The 11,954-nt window shown below is 38.6% G+C and overlaps 5 protein-coding genes across 5 annotated transcripts; 1 reads left to right on the top strand and 4 right to left on the bottom strand.

The window, feature by feature from the left end:
- Positions 1-999: 999 nt before the first annotated feature.
- GCK72_014406 (uncharacterized protein) lies at positions 1,000-3,240 on the bottom strand (the record flags this gene model as incomplete). Its single annotated transcript, XM_003102774.2, has 6 exons — positions 1,000-1,135; positions 1,183-1,349; positions 1,393-1,883; positions 1,928-2,058; positions 2,824-2,975; positions 3,025-3,240. The coding sequence occupies 6 exons, from the start codon at positions 3,238-3,240 to the stop codon at positions 1,000-1,002; spliced, it is 1,293 nt and encodes a 430-aa protein (XP_003102822.2).
- Positions 3,241-4,686: 1,446 nt separating this feature from the next.
- On the bottom strand, positions 4,687-6,539 carry GCK72_014405 (uncharacterized protein; the record flags this gene model as incomplete). The annotated part of the gene is made up of 7 exons (XM_053730271.1): positions 4,687-4,899; positions 4,950-5,375; positions 5,427-5,701; positions 5,755-5,856; positions 5,902-6,252; positions 6,315-6,394; positions 6,439-6,539. The coding sequence occupies 7 exons, from the start codon at positions 6,537-6,539 to the stop codon at positions 4,687-4,689; spliced, it is 1,548 nt and encodes a 515-aa protein (XP_053585043.1).
- Positions 6,540-7,164: 625 nt separating this feature from the next.
- GCK72_014404 (uncharacterized protein) lies at positions 7,165-8,334 on the bottom strand (the record flags this gene model as incomplete). Its single annotated transcript, XM_003102767.2, has 6 exons — positions 7,165-7,222; positions 7,272-7,441; positions 7,501-7,611; positions 7,658-7,879; positions 7,927-8,136; positions 8,185-8,334. 6 exons carry the CDS (start codon positions 8,332-8,334, stop codon positions 7,165-7,167), a joined length of 921 nt encoding a protein of 306 aa, XP_003102815.1.
- Positions 8,335-8,728: 394 nt separating this feature from the next.
- GCK72_014403 (uncharacterized protein) lies at positions 8,729-10,813 on the top strand (the record flags this gene model as incomplete). The annotated part of the gene is made up of 5 exons (XM_003102702.1): positions 8,729-8,765; positions 9,208-9,377; positions 9,451-10,500; positions 10,550-10,654; positions 10,712-10,813. The coding sequence occupies 5 exons, from the start codon at positions 8,729-8,731 to the stop codon at positions 10,811-10,813; spliced, it is 1,464 nt and encodes a 487-aa protein (XP_003102750.1).
- A 160-nt stretch (positions 10,814-10,973) lies between these two features.
- On the bottom strand, positions 10,974-11,378 carry GCK72_014402 (uncharacterized protein; the record flags this gene model as incomplete). Its single annotated transcript, XM_003102658.2, has 2 exons — positions 10,974-11,090; positions 11,139-11,378. The coding sequence occupies 2 exons, from the start codon at positions 11,376-11,378 to the stop codon at positions 10,974-10,976; spliced, it is 357 nt and encodes a 118-aa protein (XP_003102706.2).
- Between the last annotated feature and the right edge of the window lie 576 nt (positions 11,379-11,954).

The raw sequence follows: 11,954 nt of genomic DNA, 5'->3' as shown, positions 1-11,954 counted from the left end.
GTTTTCCTTTGCCATAAGAGACACAAGAAGCGAAGAGATTACGAAACAAAACGAAAATGACAGAGGATCATGAAATGAACCATGACGAAAATTCGCGCCGGGCGAAAAACTGATCACACTTTTTTGACCGGTAAAGGCTGATAATTAGAAAAGATGACGCCTAAAAAGATGGCGCTGGGCCCATCTGGGGTCCTCAAACAATTCGTTCAGCAGAGCGCCGTTGCATTATAACGTTCAATAAAGAGACCTCACTGATTCTGTGGAAGCAAAACTCGATGGAAAAAAATCAGTGGAAAATGGGCGGGTTTGAAATTGCAGTATCGCCGCATGATTCTTTAGATGTAAAAATGTGTGGATTTCTTGTAGGCAAAAGTTTGAGAATATTTTCATAGGATTCGAATTAGGTGATACTATACATTTGCGAAAAAAAAACTAGGCTGAAATTTCTCCACGAAAAAAAAAATTAAATCGCTGAAAAAGTGCGCGACGATATTGCAATTGAAACTCCGCTTATTTTCCACTGAATTTTTATTCCACGGAATTCGTGGGGAGCCTCTCAACAAAGACATTTCTGGGGTTTTCAAGCTTATTTTCATACAAAACTTTCGTTTAAATGCTTGAGAGAAACGAGCGCCGATTTCTTTAAAACTAAAGATCCGTGAAAGTTTACGCATATCAGCAAGAAATCTGTCTCTAATATTCTATTGTTGCCAATACGGACAACAAATGTGTCGACCAGTTGCTTGTGATATACGTGATTAATTGCCAAGCGGGATAAACGAAAATAAGTCTTTGAATTGGCAAAAAACCAGAATACTAAACTCAATCCTTATGAAGACGTACGAGACTTTTTTTAAAGTTAAAATTATAAACAATGGAATGAAATAAGAAAATATGCTGAAGAAATAAAAATAAGAATTTAGTTGTGAAAATCACGGGATGAAGAGTGCAATAATTTTAAAGTTTTGCCGATGCTGAGCGACCATCGACACGTCCTAGTCATCCTTGAACGAAATGCCACTTATCAACGTCTCCTGGGAGAGCAGCAGAAGCGCCATGTTCTGGAGTCGATTCGACAGCAGCAGTAACAGCTTCATCGGTAGCTTGGTGAACTGCTTCTGGGACATGAGAAATGCTGGAAATTATCTTGTTTTATAATTTACAAATTTAGGGATCCTTTACGTGTTGAGAGCCGGAGAAGCTTCCTTCATCAGTGCTTTCCAGAACTCGTTCGTCTCACCAATGACTTTATTGGCGTAATCGCGGTTTTTGTAGTCTCCATTGAAGGCGAACTCATTGGCTGGTTTTCCAGCTGGGATTTTGTAGTTGCGGAACCATTCAACAGTAGCCTGAAAATTTTGATGTTAGACAGGAACACAGATCTGTTTTTACCGTCAACAACCCAGGATAAACTTTCTCGACGTCGCTGATATCGTTGAGTTGATCAGCGTTCTCATCGTTGACGTCGATGGCTACCAGCTTCCAATCAGTTTCTCCCTCGTCAATGAGAGCAAGTGTTCCGAGTACTTTCACCTGGAGTACGGCTCCACGTCCCGCAACTTTCGATCCAATTTCGATAACATCGATAGGATCGTTGTCTCCTTTAGCTCCAGTGTCTGGGACAACATGATTGGGGTCTTCCCAGGTTTGTGGAAGAGCTCCGTAGTTCCAGATGTATCCTTTATGAGGGAAGATGTTATGAACAAAGCGAGCAACACCTTTCTTCTCGTCTTGCTTGATCGGCGAGAATGGTTCTTTGGTAGCCATTTCCATCTTAGCATTTGTCCAGCGAGGAATTTCAACAATCATATTGTAGATGGATTTATCTTTATCGGCAAACAATGGGATATCGTGCCATGGGGAAACGATTCCTTGAGGCCCCTCTGAAAATGTTGTCGTTACAAAAGAAATGGATGATGCCACTCACTTATGAACACTCTGTAATCCAAGCTGTATAGCGATCCTCGCTCAATGGCTTGGTATGCAGGGGAATCTCCGGCTCCAGTACTCATTGTTGACGTCTGAGTTTTGTGGATGACAGCCGTATCCGTCAAAGGTCTGAAAATATATAGTAGTTGTTGACGGAAAGTTGAGAATATATATGGGAATATACGTAGAATTGGATGCTATTATGATGAGACCGTAACCAAAATGAACCTAATTATAATTATAATTGCAACGAACTTATTTGGATTACGAAAGCAACGACCACAGAAGAGCCAAGAGAACATTTTTGTTATGCTAGATTTTATTTCATATGTTCTTTAAATATTCCAATCGATTGTAAACGTGGAAAACAGCTATAGGAAAGTGTAACACGCGAAATTATTGTTAACAAAATTTTAAACATGTGAGATTTCACTAAAAAGTAAACTCGATAACACAATTTAAAGTTTCACCAACACATAAATTTATAGAAAAGAGGTTGCATAATTATAGGCAACATTTCGTTTGGCATTTCGTGTCTAAGTGCACCTTATCAGCTGACACCGCCCGTGTGTCAAAAGAGGAAAATTCAAGGAATGGGCAAAGTTCATTAAATACGCCTACACTCCTATTTACTTTAGAATGTGGAAAAGACAAAATAACTAATTTTAAAAAACTTGCGAGAATGAGGAAAGATGGTTGTTTTCGAACTTTTCCAATACAAAAATTTTCTTAGAGCTATAAATATATATTCTTCCCAAATTAATAAGCTGATACTGAATAAAACGCCTCGCGGTGCTTTCATTCGAGTAACGTTATCGAAGATTATCTGACGGAATCCTCTTTTTTGGGAGGAAAACGACACAAACACATGAAACGACAACACTATCACGCAACCTTGTGTGCAAACTTCTCTCCGAGTCTGCCGACATTTTTCGTTGAGCTCCAGATGATGAAGAAGAAACAGCAGTCGTCAGACTACCACGAGGAGATGGGAATTGCACCGTTGAGCTTCCGGAATCCATCGATGAAGTATGTATCGCGGCAACCTACACAGAACCAGATAGAATCTAGAACTACACAAGGATCGAATCTTGCCTGTGTCAGATTTTTATTGATCGGTTGAGACCCTTGCGGAGCCCGAGAGATCGCCCATTTTTGTGAATTGTTGCTGGTTGACGTTGTTGTGGTGTTTGAAGATGATGACACGGTGGCGATGGAGTTCTCCTGACTTGCAGCACAGCCCATAACAAATCGAGTAACGGATAACAAAAATCCTCTCGACGCAACCACACTTCGACCGCCCAGTATCATCTAGGAAGAGATGAGGACAACTACAGACATTTGCGAGATATAGGAGGCAAACACGAGAGACGCTGTTGCGCATGCACATTTTCAGGCAGATGGTGATAGTGTGTGGATTTGTGTTTGTCGTCACGAAAAGAAGAGGATTAGTTTAATATTTAAAACATAGGAGTATCCCTCGGGTCAGAGTCATATAGAAAAACTAATAGTGTCCCATAATATTACATCAGAATAGTCCTCACCTGGACATTAGTGAATTAGTCAATTCACCAATAAAGCTTTTGAACATATCTTATTCACACAGTACGAAAAACTAGGAGTGAATTATCACTACATAGGATTTTAATATTCAATGCTCATGTGATAAGCTTTTGGTGATACTCCGCGCGTAGGGCTTCACATGATAGCGAATCTATATAGAAATTTCCGTGCTCGATAACAATTTTTAGCGAGAATATTTAGTCTAGTAAAAAACAACCGAATTTTTTTTTAATTTTTAGGCTAGTTTTAGATTGAATACCAGTCATAGCTAGCTACGTGATGATTTATAACTCAAAAAGAGAATGTTTTGAGGCATTATGAGTTTTAGAATAAATTAACAACTTATTATTGAAAGGATGCAAGTTTTTCTGACTAAAAGGAACGAAAAAACGAATCCAGGTGGACAAATTTCGCGAAAAAAGAAATGCAGCGGTGTTTACACACATCACATCAGAAACTACATGAAAATGCGTACGTCGCATCAGCAGGTATACTGTAGTTATAGAAAACTTAAAGAAAATTCATGAATACGTCCACATAGACTGGTGAAAAAGCCTACTTAGCATATGAATAAAGAACAGACGAAACATTGAATGCGACAAACCTCGTGGCAAAAAATACTATAGCAGTGAGGAGTATCACAGACATCATCGCGATCAACGGCTTGTTCCGTTTGGCTATCAACACGAGACCCATCAAAAAGCGACCATCACTGAAAGATCAATCAAAGAACACTTCTGGGAGGGAAATCTACAATTTTCAATCGCTTGGGCATGTTTTGCTCACCGAGCAGTCTCTTCTCTTATCATTTTGTCTGCGTATCTCGAGTCACTGCGATGTCTTGAAAAAGAAACAGTTAGACAGACGATGTGTCATTGTTATTCGTGAAAGTTTGATCACCGATTGATTTTTCCACGATGATGGAAAAAAACTGGTAGTGGAAACAATTGGTGTCATCACTTCGTCACACGGTTTTCTCTTCCTCGGATACAGAATCACACCTTATATTTTTGAATAACTTCTGGATTAAAGATAATTATTAGCTTCTTCAGAATAAAAATACATGAATTTAGATAAGGAAATGTTCATTTTTATTAAGGACCGGCGAAGATTTGCAATCACAGCATATTAAAACCATAAAAATTTGACTTAAGGCAACGAGACTTGCGATATGATAGCTTGAAAAGAATGTATTTATACCCAATTATGAAGATTTGTATCCACTCCAACTGTTTTGAACAAGTGGCTCATTTGAGAGTGTCGAAGCGGTGTAATCCCTGCTGAAAATTCAGTGGCAGTTTCACAAAATGAAGCATTTCTACGTGGCAAAATAGAAAGTGGAGGATCTAGTAATGATGGCGGACTGGGAGGGGTATTGAAGAGCGAAGTTATTGGAAATATATGACCCTGAAATTGTTTTTGATTGTATGACAAATAAAAAGTCTCAACGGAGTTACCTCAGTTGAAAACAGTATTCTCTCTTGTTCTTCTTTATTAATAGGGTGATCTGTGTCGAAAAGCAGATAGAGGTATTTGAGAGTTTCGGATAAGAAGAATGATTCCATACGATCTTCAAGACTTCTATCTGCTACATCATGAACAGTAGCAAAACCACACTTCACTCGCGTAATCGTCTCCAGTGACTCGAGGATTTCCAGACCAACATGCTGATAAAACGGATTTTTGGTGGCAGTATACAGAAGATACGTGGATTCAACAAATTCAGGACGAAGTGGATAGAAAGACACGTCAGGAGCTTGCAGTTGCCAGTTGAATCTTTCTGGAAGGACTCCGTACTTCTTCCATATAGCATAATAGAATGCATGGTGACATACTGCTTCATCTACTTCTCCAGCTAACACGAGAACTCCTGCGAAACTGGCCTGAAAACAAACCTCGCATTTATATTTATTAGTTTTCATGAACTTTCTCACCTGCAAAGAATCCATCCAAGTGTTCGATGTACTACCGTCTCTGGCATCAACATTCACATATATTGGAATATCTCCTTCCAGATCAGCACATACAGATCGTCCTCGGCGCATGTAGGTCACAATCCGTAGAAATGACTCATTGTACATATCCAAATCACGTTGATCTCCAAATAGTATATACGATTTTAGCATATATTCATAGAATGAGTCGATTCCAGCTCCGAGTCCAGATAAGTGACCAATCCATTCTCCAGTCTGAATATCGATGAGATTCCCTAAACAACTTATTTCAGTATTGACACTTATTGCTGTGCGAAATCAGAACTACCATGTAAGCCAGTCGCTTCATTCCTCAACGTCCATAGCTTCTCATTGACACGTCTTGCCATTCTTTCATATGAATCATCTCCAAGTAACTTTGACAAGACACCTAGAATTACTCATGCATTTCAGTAGTGAAAATGTATCTAATTACCAAATTCCAACAACAAAGATCCAGCACCAGATGTACACGTGGAGTTTGTGGTACCCGGAAGCACACCTTTTTGTAAATTGACACGCGTATAAGGAATTCCTGTGGCAGTTCCTTCAAATGCAGGAACAAGACGTCCAGCAAGATCATGCGCAAGCGTCAGTAGCTCCCCGCCGTAATCAGACATATAGAATGGACCAAAACGGTTTGTGCTGTCTGCGGCAATCATATGAGCTGCCAAAAGACCACCCATCACTCGAATTGTTGATTCGAAAACCTGGACCGTGGTATTTTTTTCAAATGAAACAGTTTTGATGACCAGATTTACGGCTCGCTTGAATTCGTCATGATCTCCTGTAATAAATGTTTTATTCTAATATTTATTTTGTAGGTGTATAGCATCCAAGAGGTCTTACCGAAAACAACAAGAGAGTCGAGTGTATCAATAAGGCCTAACGAGTAGTCTCCTAAAACATCGTTTATGTTGATATTGTCTCTGAAATTTTAGAGAAATGAGTTTTTAGTCCATCTCCGACATACGGATTCTCGTGATCATGACCACGTCCTCGACAGTGAATAGGATCTAGTTCATCTGCCGGAAACGCGTATTCCATATAATTCCTCCATCCGAATTCAAACATTTCACGGGTTTTTGAGAGACCATAGTCAATGTCATCCTACAAGAGTTTAAATATTAGCAACGAACTCATAATTCATTCATATACTTTTGAAATGGAAGAGTATTTTATTTCCTCTTCTGTCAGCAGAAATGGGTTTTTTGTCTTCCGAGGAGAGATGGATGTGAACAAAGCAACCAATATTAGCACATTTCTGTTAAATTTCTGCAAGAAATTTATTCAAACGTTTAATGGAACTTATAAAGCTTACCATACTATCACCATACTGCTTCCAATAAGATAAAATAACCTAAACTACGATTAGATTGTTTTGACTTTGCTTGTTCACTGACGAAATATTAAAAATCGATTGAAACGAATCGAAATTATCATGCGAAAAGTGCAGGGTGTAGTGACACGTCACATTGCATTCATATATAAATCTGACTTTATCGACAAAAAACAAAAGATAACAAAACATTCTGCTTTGCAGATGGGGACCGGTTGAAAACAAGAAAGAAAATTATTAACTGTCTAATCATTCTAAGAAGTAATAATAGAACAAGAACATGAGTCGCTAGCTGAGAATCTATATGAGAATTAATTGGCTGAAGAAGTGTGCAAAAACTGAAAACATGACTATATATCATCACATATGCTTGTGAATTTCTTCATAAAGTGCCATGACTAGTGCTCCTCCTGCGCTCCTGAAAGCAACAATTATCAGAATTTCTGAAGTTTTTTTTAGCTGTAAACCTAAAAATGTTGGCTAAAGCTCCTTTGTACAATCCACGGAATCCTTCCTCGTGTACGATCTTTTTTGCTGCTGCCAGAGCTTTAGATGTACTCAGCTGTCCTTTGACCATCATTCGCCGCCGTACAGTATCCCATGGATATGTCAAGTAGGATGACAACACAGTGACTCCCTGTAAAGTTCAGTTTTAAATTAAAATTTCATCGAGTCATTAAGAGATTTAGATTTTACCTGAGCAATAGCAAATGAGGCATAGAATGGAAGCTTCTTTTTATCAGTGTTAATTGTGTTCCTAATGGCGTCGTATAAACCGAAGTAAACAGATCTATAGATGAAATATGTCTGGAAAATAGTAACATTTCTAATCTGACAGAACTAGGAAAACTACCTGAAGTGAAATAGAAAATCCTCGATATAGTGCACTAAATCCTTCGTTCCGTACTGTTTTTACAGTGCAATCAACCAGACCTTTATACTCTCGATTAGTGTGATGATTGATATCGGCTGAGAGACGGGTTCTGATAAAGTCTAATGGATAAACTATACAGAGTGATGAACAACCAGCAAGACCTCCAGAAACAAGAGTTCTAACACTATAGGAGAGAACATTCTGTAAATTTAAGTTATGTTATCGAAGCTTCCTTCTATTCAACTAACGTTTTCTCGTTTGATATTTTTCAACAATATCGACTTGTATAAGTCATTGAACGCAAAATTGAAAGCTTGAGTTGGGAAATAACGGATGACATTAGTTAGATTTCCTCGCCAAAATGATAAAAATCCTTGCTCCTTTGGTACCCTGATAAATGCGTCAATAATTCCTTTATATCTTTTATCAGCAGGAATGTCTTTATGTGAATATTGTACCTGAAGTTTTCTCTTCAATTGTATTTATCTGCGATAGCAAAAACCAACCTGCAGCAAGATTTTAACTCGCTCAATCGGGGCGACGGCGGTTTTCGAAACTGTTGCTGAAACTCCACCAATCAACAAATCGATAGCAAATTTTTGAGCATCTGATCGCTTGTTGATGATGATTGGAGTGTGAGCTGTATTTGTACTCATCTATTATCCTGAAAATGATGCAATAAATACTTGCTTATTTTTTAGACAATTAATTACACTTGCCTATCGAAAGTTTTATTTTTTTTAACATTTCAGGTAAAAAAAACTTACTTTCTTTGTTGTTGTTGATATAGCTCGAAGCAGATAAATATAAAATGTAACTTTTGCGCGTCAAATCAAATGCCAAACCGTATCCAACTCTACACTCAAAACAGCACAAATTACGCGCAACTGCAGCCAATAAAAATTTCTAGGCCTGAAAAGATTCTTGCGAAACTTTGCCAAATCTCACTAATCTTCCACTTCTTTGTTTTCGTTTTCATCTTGAAAAATTCTTCTTCACGACATATATAATACTCATATTTTGTTTCAGGGTAATCGTCGAGCTTCCAACATGGTTCTTGATATTGACATGTTCCGTAAGGAGAAGGGTAATGGGCCTATTCTTGGCAAGCAAAAAACGTTTTTCGCTGCTTTTTTTTCGATTCACGGTACCAGAAAATCAGCGAAAAACTCTTAGTTTTTCGCTGATTTTTTTACCGTTCGCTTCAAGACCTGCGGTGTCGAAAAAGGCATGTGCCAGCGAAAAATAGTTTTTCGCTGCTTCTTTCCAATTCGCGAGAGAAGGAAATCAGCGAAAAACTATTTTTCGCTGGCACATGCCTTTTTCGACACCGCAGGTCCCGAAGCGAACGGTAAAAACACCAGCGAAAAACGTTTAAAAATCAGCGAAAAACTAAGAGTTTTTCGCTGATTTTCTGGTACCGTGAATCGAAAAAAAAGCAGCGAAATCGTTTTTTGCTTGCCAAGAATAGGCCCATAAGTGTCAATCACCTTTGTTTCACAGAATCCTTCAAAGAAAACGATTTACAGGTGGAAACCCTGAAGTGATCCGCAAATCGCAACGCGATCGTTACAAGGATGTTACTTTGGTTGATCAAGTCATTGAATTCGATGAGAAGTGGAGAAAGGATCGATTCATAGCCGATGAGTTGAATCGCCAAAAGAATGCCATTTCCAAGGCGATTGGAGAGAAAATGAAGGTGAGAGCTATTGTCGTGTGTATCGAAGTTTGCATTCCGTGCTAATAGTTTCACTCACCGAATTTTTTTCCAGAAGAAAGAACCGCAAGGAACTGATGATGCCGTGGCTGATGATATTGTTGCGCGACTCACTGACCTTAAGCTAGATGAGCTTTCTAAACTAACCGTTGTTCAACTAAAGAAACTTCGTGTATTGGTCGACGAGAAATCTGCTGAAACTGCTGCTGCAGTCGTCGCACACGAAACTGCTCGTCATGAGAAACTTATCCAAATCGGAAACTTGCTCCATGAATCTGTTGTCGTTTCTGACAATGAAGATAATAACAAAGTAGAACGAACATTTGGAGATTTGACAACAAGAAAGAAGTACTCGCATGTTGATTTGGTTGTGATGGTCGATGGATTCGACGGAGAACGTGGAACTGTTGTTGCTGGAGCACGTGGATACTTCTTGAAAGGTCCTCTAGTTTTCTTAGAGCAAGCAATCATTCAATTGGCTCTTCAACGATTGAATGTCAAAGGTTACACTCCACTCTACACTCCATTCTTCATGCGGAAAGAAGTGATGCAAGAAGTTGCCCAGCTCAGTCAATTTGACGACGAACTCTACAAGGTTAGCTCAAAAGGATCTGAAGTAGCTGGAGATACTTCCATTGATGAGAAATATTTGATTGCAACTTCTGAACAACCAATTGCTGCGTACCACAGAAACGAGTGGATCAAAGAGACGGAACTTCCTATTAAATACGCAGGAGTTTCTACCTGCTTCCGTCAAGAAGTTGGAAGCCATGGAAGAGATACTCGTGGAATCTTCCGTGTCCATCAATTCGAGAAGATCGAACAGTTCGTTTTGTGTAGTCCAAATGACAACGAATCTTGGAAACTTTTCGACGAAATGATTGGAAACGCCGAGAGCTACTATCAAGAACTTCAAATTCCATACCATGTCGTGAACATTGTCTCAGGAGAGCTCAACAATGCTGCTGCTAAGAAGTTCGATCTCGAAGCATGGTTCCCAGGATCAGGGGCGATGCGTGAGCTCGTTTCATGCTCGAACTGCTTGGATTATCAATCTCGTCGACTCAAGGTCCGCTACGGGCAAACGAAGAAATTGAATGGAGAGGTTAGTGCATCAAAATTAGTTGAAAACGTTTAATTACAATGTGTTTCAGGTTCCATTTGTGCACATGCTCAATGCTACTATGTGTGCTACAACTCGTGTCATCTGCGCCATTCTCGAAAATAATCAAACAGAAGAAGGAATTAATGTTCCAACTGTAAGTTTTGAAAACCTCTAAATATTTCAAATTAATTCTATAATCTGTCTATTACAGGCTATTCAACAATGGATGCCAGAAAACTACCGGACATTCATCCCATTCGTGAAGCCAGCTCCGATCGATGTGGATGCCAAAAAAGCTGCTGCTAAAAATTAAATAGTCTAATGGATACTTTCTTATTGCATTCTGATCGTTTTTCATTCTGGGGCTTTTTCTCTAGTAATTTATACTGTTTTCAAATACTTGTTATCATAATCTTGCTTTTTTTTTCTTTTATTTGTGAGTTTTAATAATGTTTGAAATGAAAGGAAGAATATCAAACAGCAGTTTCGGTCGAAAACCTCACAATCTGAGCAAATGTTTTCCGTGGAAGTTGTGGGAGAAGATGCTTCGGAACGAAGTAAAAACGGTAAACATTCTCGTGTCCAGGTACCTAAAACTGGCGTTACGAATAATTGTAAGCAGAGATATTCAAACTCACTTTTCTGATGAACTTGATTCCATCGACCATAACTCTGTTCAAATTCTTTCCGGTGTTTTCATAGAATCGTTTTCTCAAATATGTCTCATTAGTAATTTCGAATTCTAATAGTTCTGGGTTTCTCCAACGAACGACGTCTTCTTTCCCACTTTTCAGAATATCGAGAAGAAAATTTCGGCACATTTCAGCAGTTGTTGGATGAATGCACTGTTGAGAATATAGAATCAAAAGACGATCCATTCTGAAAGGAAAACTTTTTGAACAGAAATCGGAAAAGTAATTTTGAGAAAAAGAAAAGAGGCATAAGACTAGATCAGTATACAAAAAGGGTGAGAAGATTGATGAACGATGTCCTTGTATTCCTCCGAATATTAGATTATAACCGATGATAACACACGGATTACTGTGAATGTGCCTCGGAATGGTTGAATGTTATTGTTAGATCGACAACGAAGAAATGAGAAAGACTACTGTTTCAGATTTTCTTGAGTGCGGTGAGAGTAGCTGCTCGGGTACTGTAGCTGGAATCAAGTTTCAAGCCGAATGATTTATTTCTGAAAAAAGAAGATAACGATGGATAAAAAGAAATAAAAACACCTAAAAAATATCTTGATTCCGAGAATAGATAACAAACTGTTTCAAACTGACAAAATATATTCGTGAAATATTCAATAAACTGGGAAAAAATGTTTAGTCACTTGGACGGCAGTGGAGATTAAAAAAAAAAACTTACCTGATGGCCTTACCTTCATTACATGTTGTACGGTAAGAATCAGACGATATGGACGTTTTTCAGCTGGCAGCTCTCTGAAATCC

Source organism: Caenorhabditis remanei, chromosome IV (genome assembly GCF_010183535.1).
Source record: "Caenorhabditis remanei strain PX506 chromosome IV, whole genome shotgun sequence".
In the NCBI taxonomy this organism is placed as follows: Eukaryota; Metazoa; Nematoda; class Chromadorea; order Rhabditida; family Rhabditidae; genus Caenorhabditis; species Caenorhabditis remanei.
This window is presented reverse-complemented; position numbering and strand designations above follow the sequence as displayed.